This window comes from Oryzias latipes, chromosome 10 (genome assembly GCF_053564925.1).
Source record: "Oryzias latipes strain Hd-rR chromosome 10, Olatipes_Hd-rR_3.1".
Lineage (NCBI taxonomy): Eukaryota > Metazoa > Chordata > Actinopteri > Beloniformes > Adrianichthyidae > Oryzias > Oryzias latipes.
This window is the reverse complement of record NC_136246.1, coordinates 32,035,164-32,056,559: the sequence shown is the minus strand read 5'-3', so window position 1 is coordinate 32,056,559 and position 21,396 is coordinate 32,035,164. Positions and strand designations below refer to the sequence as shown.

Sequence of the window (21,396 nt, the reverse complement as noted above, 5' to 3'; positions counted from 1 at the left end):
GTTATGCTGCGTTCACATTGATTCGTGCATCAAATGTGCGTCCTACAAAATCGCTGCTGAAGCCTGTCCAGAAAGTGGGAGGAGCTTCTGTCCAAAGTTTTTAGCCTCATCGCTGCATGGTAGACACGGATGATACGTATGTTTAGAGCAGGTTTATTGATGTTGAAGAGCTCTAGAAAAGCATCGGCAGTCACGTCTCTGTGTTTGGGTTCATGAGATCATTCATAGACTCTACCAGTGCGGTAGAGCTTCATCGTCTACTGCAGGAGCGGCGTCTGAATGACAGTACTTCCGTCTCTCTGTGGCCCAGTTTGACGCCTTGCTCTCCCGCATAAGTCAGAGGAGGAAAGAACGAAAGTAAAATTAGAGGGACATGAAAGTTCAGGAAGAGAATGATCAGATTTTCCTTCATGTTGGTTTTGGACTCCACCCACTGATGACATCATCAACATGTCACGGGTGAAATCTGAGTCCCTGATTGGTTGACGGTAAAACTTCACCAAAGTTCAGATATTTGAACTTTGGATGCCTGAAATGCACTGCTGCCACACGCATGACCTCTGGGTGCATCTGTACGTTAACTTCAAATTACAAATGGACGCCCTTGTTGTGCAAATTGCAATGGGTGAGCAAAACATCAGACAATAAAAAGTTTGTGCTTGTTGAATGTTATCCTGGAAGATTTTTTTTTTAGTAACACTGTTCAGAAAAGCCTAAAGAATTCTCATTTATCAGATTTATCCGTGTGCCGTAGCCAGAAAATGGCAATGACGGGAAAGATGGTCATTTAGCTGGAGGTAAACATAACTGTCATCTCCATGCAGCCACTCCTACAGGCAGAGATATTTCCACTGCTTCCATTCACTTCCCTTAAAATATTTATCAAACCAGAATTCCATTAACGCGAGTCTGGCACAACACTAAACGGGTCACAGAGGAGTCCAGATGGGTGTCTGCTGCTCTGCCTGCAGAACGGGCATTACTCAAACAGCTGACCTTTCGGTGATCTGAAACCCTGCAGATCTACAGAAAACACTTCTACAGACACCAGCAGGGAAAAGCTGCAGAATTTTCTTCGGCTATTTCAACCACTAGCTGCATCATTTTAGCACAATTCTGAAAAATATATCATATTTTGTTTACAGTTTGATTTAGTACTCAAACAGGGCTAATCCCACAAACTTAGCCCTGCTGCTTTTACAAAGGCAAGCCTTTCAGGGTGATAAAGACAATTTCCCCCCAAAAAACAGTTTCTGATGCCTTTTCCAAACTTATGAATGATAGGCCCAAAAGGTTGTAAGAATATTCATTCATGCATAAATATTTTAAAAAGCTAAACAAAACAAGACAAGGTACTTGAAAGAACACTTGCATTTTTATATCTGGTTTATCTACAATGAAATATCAATGATTTTTATCATATAAAAAATAAAGGATCTATGATCGAAAACCAAAAGATGAAACCAAAAGTCACTAAAAGTTTTATACTGTAAAAGGTTGATACCCTTCGAGGATCATAATTGAACAGACTTCAAGTTGATTTAATGTTGCATTTGCAGTATGGCATTAAGAAGAAGGAGGAGAAAGAGGCGGAGGCAGCAGCTGCGATGGAGCAGGCCTCCGAGGGAAGCCTTACCCGTCCGAAAAAGGCCGTTCCCACCGGCTGTGGCGATGAGGAGGAGGAGGAGGAAAGCATCGTGGATACGGTCATGAAGTTCCTCCCAGCCCCTCTCATGGATATGTTCAATAAAAAGTAATAGTGGCTCAGCTGAAATGTGGTTTAACTTCCTGCAGCGTCCTTCTAATTAATGCTGTTACAGCCTGTCCTGCCCCACCCTTTAGCCACATCTATCTTCACCACTTTCAACCCAAGGTGTCTTCTGGGTAGCGTGCCATTATCTTGTCTTAAAGCTAAGAAGAGTGATTCGAACTGTTAAGAGCACCGTGATAGAAACCATTTTCCAGGGCTCATCCATCATCCACCCTTTTGTTTGTAAATAGCCTTGGTTGTACAAAAAAAGAGAGACCTATATCTATGAGTGAAATATGATATATAGCAAGATGACCAAGAGTATAAGCCATATTTTTCAAGAAATTTTCCAAATCATATCAAAATTTGATTGAGTTTTACTTTTAAGTTCTTGCTGATATTTGATACATGCCGTGTATATATAAGCAATTTTTGGTTTTCATGGTGAAGATTCAACTCATTCTGTCCCTCATTTATTCACGGAGAATGTAAATCCTCAACTATACGTTTCAAACAAGCTGTGTAAACCAGAACCTGGAGGAATTTGTCGGTAATTAAATATTTTTGTTGGTTTATTTGGGGTTTTTACTCTTTTGCATGTAGTTTATGGTTGTGAAGTGATGTGGACAGATTTTGTTCCGGTAAATCCGAATACATTGATATTTGAGGCAATAACTGGATCTCCATTTTTATTTAAAACAACAATCCGCCCGACGTGTTCAGCGTGTCCAGAAAGTTCTTCCATGGAGAAAACCTCCATCTGTTAATCACCTCCTAAAGTCACAGCTTTTAAAGTCCAATGGCGTCATTATTTTTTTAGATGTTAAAAAACTTAAAGAAAACACACAACTTGTGTTGTGAACACACATTCTATGTGAACAGACAGTGACGATAGTGCAATATATTCTGAAAAATATGAGGTTGTCCTGTGTGCGTTAGTTTGACTGATGGGAGTTGAAACTTAAATCAGCAATACCAGACAATCTTCATAATTGTGTGTCAAAATTTACTCTTTATTGTGTTGGTAATTGTCAAAAACACAGATTGGTCCACGTGTTCTTTTCAAAGCAGGCAGAACATCTCAACTAAAACTAAACAAAAACCTGGATTTTGTTCTCGTCACAAATGGATTTTCACGGCGACTTTGCCAACGTCGCAAATCCGACCATTTCTTTTTCTTAGAGTCAAAAACTGACATGGCACAAATTGAAGAATGTTGAAGACGTAAGAACAACTTTCTTCAGAATCATTACACAAGAATCATGTCAAACATTCCAGATTTTTCTGACATTCCACACCAGCTCCAGCTGGTTCTACTGACTCACGCAGCAGACAATGACAGTGGGCCTCGGCTAATGCCTTGTTCTTCTCCAATTAGCCTACACTGGAGCTGTCCCTTCAACCGTTTACGCAATTAACGTAATTCTAACAGAATCTGAAGCGCCAGAATCAGTGGGTTTACATTTGCGTAAACACTTTACTACTGTTAAGTGTTTCATATCAGCGCAAATCAGATTTAACGCAAATACCGGGATTCCAAAAACCTAAAGCATTAGAATCAGTCGGTTTACGTTGATCATATAAACACTTTACTACCAGAAAGTGTTGCATTGCAGCTGATTTTCGCTGCATCAGAATCCACTGGAATTACGTTAAAGCTCTGGTGTTAAAGGATTAAACCAATGGGTGACACCACCATTTGTGACAACACTAATGCTAACATTGTTTGGTTGCCGTGTGCACAGGACGGATACAGGACCATTAATGTTCTGTTATTAGCAATGAGTTAGCTCCTTTTGCGATTGAACGTGTTGGCTGATGTTCTTGTAATCCGCCTGCTGCAATTGACTCTCGCAAAACTATTTCACCACTCTCACTGTTTTTAGCTAAGCGCCGATTTTGGAACTGTTTTCCAGCGCAGTCAATAGGAGAAATTTAGCTTCTCTGTGTGTTTGTGAGTTCTATAAAACGCTAATGATGGTGTTTAAAAAAAATAAAAAGGATCAAAAAGGATCAAATGTGTAAAGCACATTTACTGGATTTTGTGTAGTTTTAATGTACCGGTAGGTCATACTTGTAAACTGCCTTTGCTAGCCTCTGTATTTGCAGATAGTTAGCAACCAGTAGTTATCCGATTCATCCATTGTCAGAGTAGTTCTATAATCAAACCAAAGAATAGGGCTGGTATTATTAGACTTCGTCAACTGATTTTAGTCACATCACCCATTCATACTTTACTTTAAAATTCTCAGGTATTCAAGCTTTATGCTTTGGTTAGACGTTAACCATTGTTCGCCTTTGCTGAGAGTAGAATAGGGTTTTAGTCTATATTAACTCGACTTTCTCATTTTTAGCATCTTATTTAGCCAATGCATGTCTTTTGATTAGCCCTGGAAAATTCTAGAAACACCGATTACTGCCCATGAAAAGGACTCCCAAGCAACACAACCTGAAAGCATCGTATCTCACTGGGCTGAGACTGTTTTTGATAAATTACAGTTTCCTCAAGGACGTTTTAAAAATGCTTTTTAAAGATTTGTAGGGATACTTCATTTGCTCACACCCATTGTAGGGCAAAAATTCTATTATAGTTTTTAACAAGATGAAAACAAGTTTTTGAGCAAAAGACGTTTCAAAATGTGATCAATTCAATCAAAGTTGTCGAAGGTTTCTTAAACTTATTATAAATGTGTACTTAATGAAATTTCCGTGGATCAAACAGTGATAGAAGTTTAAGAAAAATTGAAGGTTAACTCTTGACTTGGCAACCTTTTAAATACAGAATTTTCTATTTTAAGTTGTTCAAATCTTTTTAGATGTTTGTTTGTCCAACACTCCAGAGTAATTCCAAGTTTTAAAATAATAAAGTTTATCAGTTCAGGAGTTTCCTGTGTTTGTCTGCAGCCCAGTGAGACACCGGCTTTAAATCACAATCGTGTTCCAATGGAGGCCTTTCAAACTTGTTTACTCTGAAATCCGATCATGTTTACGTGGAATCCACCCACTTCAACCATCCGAAATGCTTTCGTCAATACCATGTAGATGCTACATGATTGCATTCTGATGGTTATGACATTACTGCCCAACCTAACTGCCCAAGTCACAAGTGATCACTACTTCGTATAGTCCAGTGCCAGAAATGTCCTGCCATCTAAAGTCAACCCTTTTTGCCACTTACACGGCCAAGAACAGGTTTTAGAAAACACACTGAAATATGAAAAAGAAAAAAAAAAACTAGAAGAAATCTTTGATGTGACTTGAATGTAGCCGTCTGATGTTTCCTCTGTCTCTCTCTGTTCTCTACGTGTTAGGATGCTTACTCTGGTGCACTGTATTTCTTCCGTTGTCTGTAGTCAGTCCTGTTTTCTGTCCTCTGGTGTTTAATATTTTTGAGGAAAAAAACAAACATTGTTCATTTGACACATTTTTTTTCTACGGCAAAATCTCTTCAACTCGTGCCCCTTCTTCTCTCTTTCTATCTCCTATTTGTTGACGAAAAATGTATGCATGCTTATGCTGTGTGACGTAGGCAAGGTTGTCGATATAACCGTTTTGTGTCCTCTGTGTGTGTGTTTCAGAGCTCTGTTAGCCTCACTGCATGCCATTTTAGACAAATATTTCAGTCTGTAACCTTCTTGAAAAAATGGAATCACCGCACACTAAGAATAAAGTGATTTCATATGATTTTTCATCGTCTTGCGTTTCTGCATTTACACCATTTGGCAGCAAGCTCGTCTGCCTCCGTGTCAAACACATATTGAAGCAATGGGCGAGGCCATGTGAATTTTATTTTTGGAAAACTATCTGCCGCTGATGTGCTGGAGTTATCTTGCAGTCAGTATCATCCCATTGCATGACGTTCTCTGGGAAAGACTGTAAACCCTGTTACTGCTTCTGTCAGTCAACCCTGTTCTGCATCTCAAACATGACTGTTGTGCTTTTATATTTTAGCTTTTATTTTACTCTTAAAGGAATCGCAACATCTCTTCAATAAAATCAAAAAGGGCTGCAAACAGAATGCACTGTGTTGTTCAAGTCACGACTGGATGGAGATGCAACTTTATCACAAAGTATTTCGACGAAGTCCAAACCCCATCTCAACTTTAACAGCTGAACTGGAGAGAAGGCCCATACCAACGCCTACCTAAACGATCTGCAACTAAAACGTCAATACATCAGTTTGGATTCCTGCATTAAATAAATACACTTTTATAGTATATAGGATCAAGTAAATGTAAAACACACTGATAATTTTCAAAGCTTTAGAATTTTTCTTGAATAATTTATATCTCCATTAAGACAAATCAATTATTTTTGGTCAACTGTAATAATTGGTTGGACAGGGTTGTTCACATTTCCATAAATTTGATTTTGCTGACAGGTTGCACGTTGGTGCTTCTCGCTACAGAAAAACTCGGCTTCAGTTTGTTCTTCACCGGTTTGTGCTCAACGTGCTAAATTTAGGAAAACTTTGAAGGAATTAACTGCTGATCAAATCTAAACTTCCCAAAAGTGGACTTGGAGAATAAACTCGTGAAAAGAAAATTACTTGAAGATATTGTCATTAATATGGGGCTTTTGATCTTTACTAAAATAGTTCTCTGATTTACCTATTACTAACAACTTGTACATTTTTTTGTGGTTGCTGACTTTCATGTATTTCATTATGGCATATTTATGGTCGAAATCCTTTGAGAAAGAAACACGTTTTTTTTCTATTTTTGTTTTTTTCTCTGCAAACACACTGAACGTTTGCTCAAACTCACCAAACTGTTAACATAGGACTGACAAAAACTCCAATATTCTGACAATGATAACATTTTATCTGTCAATCACAGCAGTTTCAGGCCGATGCTGCTGCTATAAAAACATGGATTAACATGTTTGGCATTTCATGATATGGAAATGTCTTGAAGTTGAGTCTTTCACCGCCCGCACAAGCGGCTTCGTCATCAAACGGATGCAAGCCACTTGGATGAATGGTTAAACATTTTAAGAAAGAAGATTTTAAGTACATACAATTGTTTATGTACTAATAATTTAAAAACTACACAATAAGAGTACGAATATATGTCAGCAGATACTTAAGTATTAAGAGATGAGGCGTTTTATTACAAAATCAGAAAGCAGTGACTGTCATTTTTCATGCTCTGCTGTAAACCATGCAATGGGGGGAGCATGGCATTTCTAAAGCGCTGTTGGCTCCATGGGCAGCGCTCCAGAAGCACATGCTACAGGAAAACACTTCTGCCTCAGTGGGCTTGGATCCATCGGGCGGGAACTGCAGAGGCACGCGGGGCGATCTGGGCCTCAATGAACACTCCAGTGGGCCTGAGTGGTCTTCTGCCGGGGACCGTGGGGCAAGTAGCGACTTTCTGATGACAGACAGAATTAGCGCTCAGTGTGTTGAAACACGCATGTGAAGAGGATGTTCGATTGGCCGTTCTACATGTCAATCAAGTCATGTACTTTTCTGGAAGGACTTTGATTCGCTGACGGATTTTTATTTTATTTTTTCTTTGTTATCTATCTTTGCTGGCCTGCGATCTACGCTTGTGTCCTTGAAGATCGACCGGTCGATCGTGATCGATGTAATGAGCACCCCTGACCTACAGTTACAGCAAACCATAAAGGAGGACCTTTTCAGCTTAAACAAACAGGATAACAAAAGAAAGCTTTCCTTTTACAGTAAGTGTTGACACAAAACATCAAAAATGTGTATTTTATAAAACACTTTCACTTTTATCTCTATAGGGTTGTCCTTAGGGTTGTGCCGATGGACGATACCATCGTCCATCGTGATGGGTGACTGACATCCCGATGGAGAGACACCATCGTGATGCCACGCCCCCGCCACGCTGCGAGTCGACACCATAAGCCGCGGTTACATGTGAATAATATCTTGACCGGATCAATGGTCGGATTAGAATCCAAACGTGTACATGGTTCCAGAAAAATGTTTTCAGAATATAAAAAACGTTCACATGGCTCACACTTTTGGTCGGAATAAATCATTCGCACATGCGCAGTAGGGTTTGAAAAACCGGAAGCGGATATCAGTTCCGCCGAGCGGCTATTTTTTTCTCAAACTTTATTGGATGTAACAATTCAATACAAAACAATGTTGCCGGGCGGCTTTATACATTGATATATCAGCTCTGTAACAAGACGATCTTCTAAACGTGCTTTTAATAATGTTACGATTATTATGAAACGCCTCTTCGCTCATCGTTTTAATTTTAATCCGTGTGGTCATTGCTTTTTCTGTTGAAAAACGGAGCCGGAAAGAAGCCAGAATTAGCAGTATGCTAACACGGGCTAACAACATTAGCTTTGGGTGGTGCTGCAATCTGCATCTTGGCTGCATTTAAACATGTGGGAATAACATCAGCCTTTATTTAGTCGGGACACGACTGGAAACACAAATCCACGTGATTGTTTGAACGATTTCTAAGGACTGAGCGGCCTTTCTGCTTTGAAGCTCACACCGCCCCAAAGCGCTGTGTGTGTGCTCACGATCCTCTGCTCAGACACACAGTTTTAGACCCGGTTCTGAGTTCGGTAGCCCGTTCCCCTAGAGCTGCGGAACGGATCGCAGTTCTAAATCTCCCACATACCGCTCATGTAACAAAGCACCCCCCCCCCCCTTCCCCTCAAACACAAAGCTGTAAGTCCGCGCTCCGCCGGTCCACTTGACTAGTTAAGTGCGGGAGCGGACTACTTCTTTTCTAGTTTGTTTGTTACTTTTTTTGTTAAAGTTATTTCCCTCAGTACTGCGGATGAGTCATTAGTTGGGAAATAAAATAAATAAAGTAATAAAGTAAAATAACGAAGGTCCTAGGTACATTTAGCCCAAAATCATAAATGTCCTTTCATTAAACATGCAGACATGCCGTCTAATTCATACCATCCAATATAGCATTTTAATAAAATCCATAGATTTGTGCAGAAAAGATCCTTCATTACACTAATGAGTTTCCTAATTCATCACACAACTTGGTGTCATGCTGCTGCTCTTCAAAAGCACATGTGGTTTGCTAATCCAGGGGGGTCCAAAATCTTTTTCCCTGCCTGCTGTACCAGATGTTGACTGATTAATGCTCTACACTCAGACACCCTCAACCACACTCTAACTGCACATTTAAAAGAGTTAAGAAAACTAAGTACCGTTCATCTTAATTCCTACAAAGAATTTCAACCAACTTAACACAACCAACATTTCTACAAAATCACATGCAAAACCTCTACTTTTTAAGATTCAAAACATCTTCATCAAATGTTGCTTTCAGAATTCTACACTGTAAAAACCTCACGATGACTGACAGCTGGTGGAGGATAAATAAAACACTTAAACGTCAGAATTGTCCTCTATGGAATGCAATGATACGGGAAACAGTGACATTTTCTGCAGTTTATCAAACATAAAAGGACTCGTCCTTCACCAGCAAAGTTTGGCAATTCCCAAATTTAGCCAAATGCATGAACGAACACATCCTATTTTGATGAGTTTGTTGTTGAATTTGGCAGTTTTTGTATGAACAAAAAAAGTCATAGTGTTATGTTCAGCACCAACGGGCTCCAGGTTGTTCTGTGTTCTTTTCATTTTACTGGAAAACACTGATGTGCAATCAGATTGCACTGACAAACTGGAACTGGTTCTAAGCTTTTATTTCCTTTGAATCTAATAGGAACAGCTGCACCTCTGCTTTAGTTAACCTTTTTTGATCTAATGTATTATCAAGCAGGAGACAGTATTTAACACTTAACATTGTTATTCAAATTAAACGTGGGATGCTTCAGCTTAATTCAAATGCAGCTGACAAGCATTTTCTAAATCTTGTTTTTAATCATTGCTAAGCAAACCTCAGTTGTTTTACATGTTTAATGGAAAACCTAGCATTTAGCCTCTAACTTAGCACTGCCACATTTTTTAGTACTGCTCAGCTTCTTCTAATTATGGCCTGTAGGAACCATAATAGAGGTGGCACAGGTGAAGCGCAGCGTCATCAACCAGGTTGTGGGTGTGTCACTCGGGGTGTGTGTGGCACGAAGTTTGAAAGGTGCTCACTTACTCGCTGGCGAAGCATTAGAATGGATGAGGAAGCTGGGTGAGCCGCGGTGATCACATGATTTGTTGACCGCGTTACTTGATCGCGTCACTTGTGTGGTTTGGAAGTATGTCACTGCTGGAATATTTAATTTATCAATCGTTTGGACTGTATTGATTGGAAACCTGCAGAAGAAAATAAATACAACGCAGCCAGGCAGACGTTTGGGACTTTTCATTGGAACGTGCGTCGGACAAAGAAGCCGCAGCTTAGCCCACGGCGGCCCTCAACGCTGTTTGGCCGCAACATTAAAGTCAACAAATTGTGACTCTCAGAGACATTGATCGGTGGAATTATTACCCTGGAGTTTATGGAGATCATTCGATCGCTTTTGGAATTGGAAACTACAGGATGTGCGACGTGATTGAAGCCGCAGCTTAGCCCACGGCGGCCCTCAACGCTGTTTAGCCGCAACATGGCCCGCAGCAGCAGTCACTGACTGCAAGGACCATATTGTAACTGCACCTAGAGTCGAACACTCAAAAGGTTCAAAACGTAAAAAAAACGTGTCAAAACGGCAAAAAAAAATCAGGTCAAAAGTCGCCCAAAGCACAAAACGACATCACAATTGTGTAACACAACAAAAATACACACTAACACGCACAACACCAACGCAAAAACGTCATATATAAACGTAATTATAAAACGGTATAAAGCCAAAAAGACGTGCCCAGCACCTAGTAAAAGACAGGCTGCATTGAAATACATAGGAAATCCTAACTGCAGAAACTTCTATATTGTTTCTGCTTTGTTTCACTATTTTATTACGTTTTTTACGGATGATTTGAGCGAAAATTTGACCCCCGCCACATACTCGAAAAGTCACCAAAATTGGCACACACCTAAGATAAATTGAAAATGAATTTTCGGCAAAGAGAACTTCATCCCCCCAAAGTTGATGACACCACAGCGAACGTTCCCGTAAAAAATATGAATGGGCCGAAAATCGCTTATGGAGCCAAAACATTTTTTTTTTTCAAAATACAGGTACGAAACCAAAACATGCGTGTTGGAAATATCCCAAAGAAGTTTTTAAATCATTATGGGATGGCCACACGGCCTACGGTTTGGCTGCCAATTTGTGGCAAACTCTGGGAATTGGCGATTTTCACGATTTTTGACAACATAAGAAAACGACACTTGTGTTTGAGCAATTTTCACGTAAACGCACACACATGCCGCCACCTCAAATTTTCAACCACCAAAGAAGTTTTGTTGACCTTTGACCTTGGGAAGAGGCAGCCATCTTGATTTTTCCGAAAAAAGCACCTTTAGTACCAGATCCAAAGGAAAACTCGTCCTAGGGATTTTTATCGATCCTCTTGAAACTTGTCGGTCATCAATGGCAAGCTACTGTGGACAAAATGTTAGAATTAGAAGTAATAGATTTTGAACGGCCTGCGCGTGGTGAATTCGCAACTGATGCAATCTTAGCTAGCTCGCACAATTTTTATCGGAATGTCGTGAAAATGAAATATGTGATTCTCTGGCCCACGCTGAACAAAACGATGTAACATACGACAAGATCGATACAGGAATGTGGCCGTGGTAAACAAAAACGATAAAAAAACTAAAAATTCGGAATGCTTTTTTTTTTTTTTTTTTTTTTTTTTTAGAATCGGCAAACCACACAAGCATGTCGGGGATATCCAAACAAAGTTTTGAAATCATTACGTGATGGCAAACGGCCTATTGTTTGTCTGCCATTTTGTGCCAAAATCTGCATTTCGCAATTTTTTTAAAATATTTAACAAGCGTGCAGCAGCGTTCTGCACCAGCTGGAGACGGGACAAAAGGTAGGCGGTGAGGCCGATGAGGGCGGTGAGGGCAGTTAGGGCGGCGGTTGTACTTAGAGTTGGGCGTGGAAGGCGGGTTGCGTCTGCGGGCCAAACAACGCCGCTTGCGGCTTTAATTTTCCTTTCTTTTTTCGTCTTCCCACTTTAAGCTTCTTAAGGTCTTCACTTTACATTAACATCTGCTACATGTAGTTATTTTTGCATTACTAATTTCTCCTGTTTCCATTTTCTTCACCGGTTTAGCATTTTTTGGCTGATAAAATACATGAGACTTAAATTTCATCAGTACTTCAGTGAAGATGGTGAAAACAGGGCAACACGTCTTTGTTTTAATTGCTTTTATTTGTTTTATGGGTCTTTAAGGATGGATTTATCCCCCATGATGGCGTGCACTTTTACTCTCCATACAGAGGTTCATTCTTTATGGTTTCATAAAATTGGGGGTGTTGGGGTAAACACGGAGGTGCAGTGTATTTCCCTGACACACTCCTCATGTCAAGGGACGCTTTTAACTGGAGGACCTCAGAGTGCAGAGCCATGACGGCAGAGGATGTTAATAGCGGCAACCCTCTTTGCTCCTTTTGCTGCAGAACTAAAACACCTCTGATGGTTTCACTGTCTTGCTTCTTTTTCCACCACTTCAGGCTGTTGAGCACGCACCACAGTCTGCGCTCCTCAAGGCTCCCAGCAGGAAATGGAGGTATAAATCAATTCCATTAGTATTCATGCTCCAAGGCTGCCTTTTCAAACCAAGCTGCCTTTGTGCTCTCTAAACAGCACTCTGGCTGCAGGAGAGATGCAGCTCTACTGGTTTCCTGTGCAAATGCAGCAGTCACTGTCAATTAAATGCTCTCCACTGGGCCCCCTCATACCCCGGTCATTACACACACAGGCTGGAACCGCATTTTATGTTCTTTTAATTTATTCATTGGCAAGTGTGAGCAGAAAGGAGAGTATTTATGAAAACACCGACATGCTAGCTGTTAGCACTCTCTGTGCTAAAGTTACCACCTCCCTATGCGTAATTCCGTTCAGAAAGACATGCTTGAATCAAAACTACTTCAGGTGGTTTTAAAATGAAGCAAAGCCCAAGTCTGAAAAAGAGTAGGGCTAAAGCAGCCTGTGTGTTTTTTGCCCACCTGTTGTTTAGCTGCGGAGCAAAGATTTCACAAAAGAACTCAGGGCGAACGAAAGAAAATCTCAACTTTAAGAAATTTGTTCAATTGAAGGGTGAAAACCCAACACATTAGGTTTTAAATCTAACACTGGAGCTGTTGACAGTGGGACCTAAATAACACGTGCTCTTTGAACTACCATAACTCTTCAACTGTTTACAAAATTAACATAATTGCAACTGACTTTGAAGCAGAGAAAAGCGCTTTGCGTTAATTTTGGAGAAACAGGCGGTTCATGCTACTGTACAGTTTTTTACTTTACTACTTTAATATTTTAAAGTTTGCTACTGTACACTTTACTACTGTAAAGTTTGGCACAACCGACAATGTTTAGTGTGTCACAAAGTACTAAACTTCCCACTTTTAGTACGTGAGACGTTTAGTACTTTCCACATACTTCCCACATCAGCGCAAAGATCGTTTTTTCTTTATCAGAATCACATTAATTGCATGAATGGTCAAAGAGTTACAGTAGTTCAAAGAGTGTCTACAATGAAGCTAAAGCTCTGGTGTTAACGATTAAGGTTCAAGGGGTGTACACAAAGCAAAGAAGATCGGGAAAACATTTTCTGCACTTTTGAAAATTGATCATCTTTCTCTTTAGGGGTAGAACTGAGTTCAGTCCTGACAGCTAACTGCTAAACCAAAGACAAGCTCTTTGACATCTCGTCCATCACAGCTGCTCAGAAGAAGGTATAACAGATGTGTTTAATGAATATAAATGAAGAAGAAGAAAGTCTTACTGACCTATATCATCAAATGTCATGGGAGCAACTTTTTCATCCATGCTAATGATAATGAGAGGCATTGTGAATTATAAAGCATTCAATTCTAGCCCGGCAGTCCAAGGGGAGAATCTTCCATTTCACTGTATCCAGAAAAAGCAGAAGACAAATGGGTTGCAAAGGATTTTAAAAAGTCCAGTAAAGAGCAATCTTGACCTCAATTAGTGAGCGTGTATCCTCTGGGTGTAAAGCGTGAGATAGTCTGTAATGACCGCACATCCACACCCTCTAATCTAGTGCAGATCCCTGCAGTATAAATGGAAACCTTCGCCTCTCCACAAATAGAAAACACAGACTGGGAGAAATAATTCTGCACGATTCTCCATGTGGACCTGAAGGAGGTAAACAAGATATTTTGTTCCATCTATAAATACTGCTGTGCTTCAATAGCTTTTCCTTCCGGGAAGCTGCCACGCTGTTGTTATGCGCTCAGTCTCCCATTACCTTTCTCTGAAGCAAGAAGAACTGTCACCGGAAAATCAGGTGTGGAGCAGAAAGAACCGGAGAGGTTCAGGACTGTTGCTTGAGGTTATTGTCTCAGACAGTTTGGTCGATGGAATTTTGGTTTTATTGCTCCGTTTCTTTTCGGGTTTTGTCTTCGTGTACTTGAGCAATTCTGTTCTGCCTAAGCTGTCAAGCTTGATTTTCACGGTCAGAGATCATTCCACCTTTTCCTGAAGGTGTTCCTGTTGTAACAATAACTGCTGTAAACTACAGATGCAGCCTGAAATTTTCAGTTATTTCTAAATAACTCATATGTAACAAATAGGTTGGGAAATGTCAAGCGTCGCAACACACGAGACATGTCCATTGGGTTGAACAGGAAACTTGTCCAAATTTAAAGTTCTAAAAACGTAAACATATATTTGTGGTGGTTAACTAGTTCTTGCATTATAAAACCTTTATCTAATCAGCCGATTCAAGTTGATTACGGCAGTAACAGCTACGGAATGACAAAGAATATGTTATTTAGGTGTAATGGCCGACATCTCTGGTGTTAAAGGGTTAAATGCTAATGATAGCCAATAATGGAACAGCACGTTAGTACATAATTGCAACTTTCTTGCACATTTTTTTTTTACTTTTTTTGTTAGCTTGGACTATAAACTTGTAGTTGAATAAGGTTTTGTTTTATTCATATTAGGCCTGCACAATATATCGCAGATTTATCGTTATGGCGACATCAAGCTGTGCAATACCCAAATCACAAAAGACGGAGAAAATTGCAATAAATGGTTACAATAAATGTGCTAAAACAATCTTATGGCAGTTTGAAGTATTTAACTAATCAAATAAATCCATTTATGCATTTGACCAATTGGATGGAGCCCTTGACGTTGACAAATCGGATGGATCCCTTTTATGTTAGATGTTCGCCTCCTATGTAGACATTGGTCATTTGTAGTATCATTTTTATACTGTTGCAATTAAATGGAAATGATGTTTTTGGTTGTTTTGCTATTTGTTAATTTACCACAAGTTATATCGTCATCGCAGTATTGATCACTAATATCGCATATAGCAAATTTTCCTCATATTGTGCAGCCCTAATTCATATGTTGAAATTATATGAAGGAACAATCTTATTTTTTAAACATTTTTACAAATATCTGTCACAATTTGGTTGCCCATAAACCACTGCAGTGAAAAGATGAGGATTTGGGTTTGTTTTGCAACGACAAAATTGCACAACATGAAAGCAGCTAAGTTCAACGTAAACCTGACTCAAAGCAACTGTAAGGTTATCCAGTGGACTGTTGTAGAATATGGTCTGCACCAGTGGTTTTGTTGTCTTGGTACCTCCAGATGGTTCTAGCTTGTTAACCAGAAGTTTGTGTTTTTGAGAACTTCCTAAATTTAATTCAGTTCAACTTTATTTATATAGCCCAATCTTACAACAGTAGTTGCCTCAATGGGCTTCATACCATAAAGAAAAATGTTCTTGTGACGTACTGGTCTGTTAAAGCATAGCTTCCCATAAAAACCCTCTGTAATAAAGTTGGAGACCACTAATGTCTATGAAGGAAAAATTACCTCAGCCGTGAAAAAGAAGAGAATCATTTGAGAGTAACTCAGTCACTCCAAAAAGTATTAGTGTGACATCACGAGAGTTTTTTCTGACAAGATGAATGAAATTATGGAAAGAATGGTCCAAAATTCCTCCATAGATGTTAGAGGAATAAAAAGACAAAAGAATGAATATGTCTTTGTAATGCTAGCATATAAGAAAAAAAGGTTTCCTGGGACACTAACGTTATGGCTAATACATTTTTTTTGGTCATTTAAGTAATTTTCAGATTAAAAATGTGTCACAGACCAGACAAGTAACATCCGTCCTGCTGATGTTGATAGATTTTACACAAGATTGACTTGTCTCTGCACTCTATAAAATAAGATAAGATAAGATAGACTTCATTATTCCCACGATGGGGAAATTCTTTTTGTCCGCTGTAGCAAAAAAGACATCCAAAACAGCAAAGTGAAATAGATCCAAAAGTAAAGTAAAGTGATCAGTAAAGTAAAACAACCAAAATTTTTCAGGTTAAACAGCACAACATTATAAACGAACGGAAACGAAACAGGAACGAAATGCACTAATCGTTTGCATGATTGAATGAAAGAAATATTTCACACTAGTTGGTTTAAAGGCATAAGTATGCGTGTGTGAACACTATCTGTTTTGTGTACATGTTGACTTTTGGACGTTTTTGCAGCTAGCAGGTGTGTTGATAACATTTAAGTGTGTGTACAGGCCCCGCCCTTTTTGTACTACATTTGAACCGTACCGTAATGATAAACAACCAGTAAACCTGTCTGCTCTATGCTGCTTCATGGTCTTATCCCCCCCTCCTATTATCACCCTCCTACCCCCGCCCCCCCCCAACATCCCTCTCTCTTCTTCCCTTCTTTCCTTTTCCGTCCGGTCCAACACCAAAGATTTTCAAACATGATTGACTGAAGATTAATAACCCCTCTTGTTAAAGTAAAATATGTCCAACACAAGAGGCCCTCAGTTCTCATCTGCCTGCCCAGCTGTTAAAGTTAAAAAAATAAAAAATAAAAAAAAGGAACGGAAGAACATCTGCAACTTGTACGACAAAGTAAATTAAATAAGACAAAATAAGTGAATAAGTAAAAGTACACACTGATGGTCACAGTGTTTGTGCTTTGGTCATAGAGCAATAGAGCAGAGGTTGGTCACCAACATTACCTACGTGTTTTCCTCATCAGACACACCTTCATATAAGGCTTCCAACACGTATCAGACTCTAGCACTTTCTTCAAGCCTGCACTTGTCTCAAGTATCCTCCCCAGATCAGATGCTGTAGTACAGCATATCAGTGACTGCACTCCCTAGATTGATCTGGATTAACGTCTGCTGTGCCACAAAACTGAATATCTCAGGAAATGTTGTAACAGGATGAAATGCTAAGGGCCCAATGTAAATTTTGACCGCGGCAGCCAGTGGTTTATCCCTTGTGCTATCCTATGACCCCCCCCTCACATTGACGTGTTCTCCCTACCATGACAAAGGTGGATAAAGGTGGAAAGATTTCATGTAATCCATGGACACCAGTGACGATCACAAATCATTGAAGAAAAAAGGTTCAGACCACTGTCTAGTGGTTCTAGATGACCCAACTCCCAATGGTAAAGTGCCTAGGATGGCACAAGGGTTAATGTAAATCACCCCTTAGCAGTGAATCCACTGAATAGAATGTGAAGGGAAAAGGAAAGGATGCAAGTTCAAGATAAGTGTTGCACAGGCGCATCTTAAGAGCGCACTCAAAGCATCTGGGACCAATCTTTAGCTGAATCTGTGGGTCCGCCCCCTTTTCGTCTTATCTGAGCCCGAGCGTCTGTTTGATCCATCCAGAAAACCAATTACTTACAGCAGGCAACCTAATTGTTTCAAATTTAATTTAAGACGTCCATTGTTCCACTGTCAAGAGAGGCGCTTCAAGCAAATGGTGTGCTTTGAAATTGAAATGCCGGTTCTTTTATAGCAGGAACCGCTGCATGTTTTTCACACAGTGAGAAATAAAAGTGGTTATTTTGTGTTTAGCTATGCTAAAAGAGACAGTCAGTCATAAACTAGGACAGTCCATTTATAATTAGCAAACAACTTTTTCCATCACAAGATGAAAGTGGGGCTTTCCTTTGGCACACTTCATATCTGTGACGCCATGTGTGTGAAGCTGTGGTTAAAAAGGACATGATAAGGTAGGAAACCTGGCAGGATGATCTTCTCTGGGATTTCTGACCCAGAATATAAGAAAAAAAGACAAAAATATGATATGGAACGTTATATGAGCGTCAGCGTAGAGGGATCAACTGGGTTAGGTTGGGCTCAATAGTTTGAAGAAACAGGAAACCTTAATGCCCCAAAATAAAAGAAAGTAAACAAAGATTAAAGCTAAAAGAACTGCTAAGGAAAAATAAAAAAAGGAAAAATAAAAAAAAATTAAAGACAATAAACCAGAGTTGAGCTAATCATGTGGGACAGCAGAACACTAATGCTTGAACAAATATATTTTTTAAAAGGTCACATTATGCTGTTTGAAGACTCTAAGAGGGATTCCACGATTCTATAGAAAGTGTATGTTACACACTGGATGGATACTCACAGCAGGGTTTAGCGATAACCCTCAACATTTTCCCTGCCAAATGGGAAATTTGCTCGCAATTGGCGACCAGGGAGTGTTAATTTCGGGGTAAATCTTTGGGGCGAATGAAAAAATTTTAAAGGCCCATTAACATTTTAATTGAAGCCACATTTTACTAGAGGTGGAACTAGGGATGGATATCATCAAGGTTTTAACGGTACTACTACTACTCTCATTGAAACTGCTTATCGATCCGGGATTTTAACGATACTCTTATCGATACTTTTTGAGGACGAAAAATAAATACATAAATTACAAATTAAGAACATAAAGTGTTTTATTTCCCCATTATGCAACAACATTGTTTTTTTGACAAGACATTTTAATTTATACAGTTTTCCAACTTGAACAGTGAAATACATGAAAAAATAAATTTTTTAAAGAAAAACAAACAGCAATGTTTTGACATACTGCGGTCATGATGTAAACATGAAACAAATTAAATAAACTGTTCACTCTAAAATAAAATACTGTTGCATAGGGTAACATGGTGGAGTATGCAGGTAGATTGCAGAATGTCGCACGTTCCTTTTTTTTTTTTTTTTTTTAAGTTCTTGAGCGCGCGATGCGGTTATTACTGTTCTTCTTCACTCCGTAACACCAAACATGAACTTGCACCCCCAACACACTTGTGCGCCCTCTCTCTCACTCACTCACTCACTCACTCACTCACTCACTCACTCACTCACTCACTCACTCACTCACTCACTCACTCACTCACTCACTCACTCACTCACTCACTCACTCACTCACTCACTCACTCACTCACTCACTCACTCACTCACTCACTCACTCACTCACTCACTCACTCACTCACTCACTCACTCACTCACTCACTCTCGCGCGCGGCAGGCTCTCCTTCCTCCTACACACGCAGCGTGCTGACACACATACACACACTCATTCTACAACACCTATATAGTTAGTTCATTCGTTAGTTAGTTAGTAGTTAGATGTTACTGCGTTGTAATTATGAATTGTATTCATTTGCGACGCGGCCGCCGGGGGGTTATGTGCTCGGCAGCGGCGGCAGGGGGTAACCGCGACGCCGCGACTCCTGCTGCTTCATCAGCACGGTTATCAAATATCCCACACCGTCACAGCTCTAGCACAAAAAAAAATGTGACTTCTCCAGTACCGATAGCAGAACGGTTGAGGTCAGATCTCATGGATACTGCGGTCTTGAAGAATGTTGCCCCCGGGCTCGGCACCCATCTCTGCAACTAGCACTAAAACAGTACTTGGGTAAAGGAACTTTAACATTGTTATAAAAACAAAGAAGTGAAAGTTCTCAAAAACAACTCAAGGTACTGAGTCACTTTTTTTGAGGAAAATATGTATACATTTTGTCTTTTCTTTTGACTTTTTACATAAATTTAGTCCGTAAATGGATAAAAGACAAAAACCTGATATACTTGTGTAACCATTTAAAGGGAAACTTAATCTACTTCTGCTGGATGTCTCCTCCTGCAGTTTGTTCTAAAGATTAACCCCACGTAAAACCATGTAAATTGGGAAAAAAAAAAAAAGAATTTAAACGAGAAAATGCATTTAGCACACTGTTGTAAAGTTGTGTCTTCCTGTTTAAATGGCAAACAACAAAACTGAGCAGACAAACAAAAACTAGATTCTTTGTTTTTTCTGCAGCATAGAAGGAAATACTGACTTTGACAATAGCCACCACAAAGTGGCTGTTATTTCCCCAGGTTCACATTTAGGAGGATGTCTCACTTTTTATTGCACAACAGCACTGTCAGATGAAACATCCAGTTTTCTTGTTTGTCTCTTTAGTGCAGGCATTTCAACCACAGATCTGTGGAGGTTCAGATGAAGCTCTTGGGGGAAGAAGCCTCAGGGTTGCATCCAGACTGAAAGCTTGTTTATCAGAGGTGCTGCTCATCACGGTTAGACTTAGTTTTAGTCCCGTCTGAATTGGCATGTGTTTCAGAATCAGGATGGGGCATCTCATGCTTCATTTTAGGGGGAAAAAACTCACCTTTATGATCTAAAACGTAACTCATGGTAACACCTTTAGTTGGGTTTTTGCAAGCTGAAATAGGGTGGATGCTGTTTGCCTAAAGCATAAATAAATGCACTTTTTAAGTGGAACAATAAATGTGGAAAGCGGTTTGAGTGCCTGTGAAGCCCTCAGATATTTAATTTCGCAGCTCATTTACAATTTGTTTGGTGCTTAATTTTTTTTTTTGTCTGTGACCTATTTTTAGGTGTCATGAATATTCAGTTTATTCTGATAATGATGAGAGGAGTTTAAAGATTGTCTGTAATTAAATAATACTGGGGTTATGACATCTACTCCCCTCTTTAAATTAGGAAATAACCAAGCATGACTTTATTGATGTTTTTTAAGCGATATCTGATTACAGTATTCTGGTCTTAAGCGTTCAATTTCAAAAGGAAAATGTGGCCGTTGAGCTGCTTTTAATTGATTTTTTTTTTTTTAAAGAAAGTGTCTATTCACACGTAATTTTTTAAATATGTGCGGCCAGTGCTGAACTTTCTTCCTGGATTATGGTTAAAGTTAGGGTTAAACCACCAAATGGTTCCTGAGTGTGGCCGTCTCTGCTGCCCACTGCTCCCCCAGGGGATGGATCGAATGTGGAGAACACATTTCACACACCTAGGATTGTGACAATTATTCGAACTTTGACTATACAGTAGTTCAACTTTAAATACGTGCGGCCAACAACAAAATTCAGCCTTGGATGCACTTGGAATAGGTACGCGCAATGCAGCAAAGCGCATCTTGGCCGCACGTATTACTTGCTTCTACTTACTTAAAACGACAATCAATGTATGTGAAGGACTGTTTGCTATAATTTCAGAATTTTAAAGTCAGAAGTCAGCCAATTACAAGTCAATTACAAGTTTGCAGGAGTATTTCTTTAGTTAAGGGACCGTGCAAACTAATACACATAATACACAAAAAGACTAAGAACCACCAGAAGGCTTGAAGTTGTTTTGGACAGATGATTGAGACGTTAGGACCTATTGAACCAAACTGGGTCTACCTTGACTGGAGTAACACCTTTAGTCACAGCACCTGTATGTGGGGGTGGGAGGTGTTCACTCGTTCAGGTGCTCTTGTTTTTGGGGT

The 21,396-nt window shown here is 39.6% G+C and overlaps 2 protein-coding genes across 5 annotated transcripts in view; one reads left to right on the top strand and one right to left on the bottom strand.

Annotated features, from left to right (window-relative positions):
- The window catches only part of LOC101172174 (complexin-1), a 53,236-nt gene extending 47,802 nt beyond the window's left edge, over positions 1–5,434 (top strand). For both annotated transcript variants that reach the window (XM_004073605.5, XM_004073606.5), the window contains exon 4: positions 1,560–5,434. In XM_004073605.5, the coding sequence (XP_004073653.1) occupies positions 1,560–1,757 (198 nt within the window). In that variant the 3' untranslated portion in view covers positions 1,758–5,434. The remainder of the gene's footprint in view (positions 1–1,559) is intronic.
- smu1a (SMU1 DNA replication regulator and spliceosomal factor a) overlaps positions 1–21,396 on the bottom strand; it is a 222,968-nt gene that overhangs the window by 129,426 nt on the left and 72,146 nt on the right. The window lies entirely within an intron of this gene.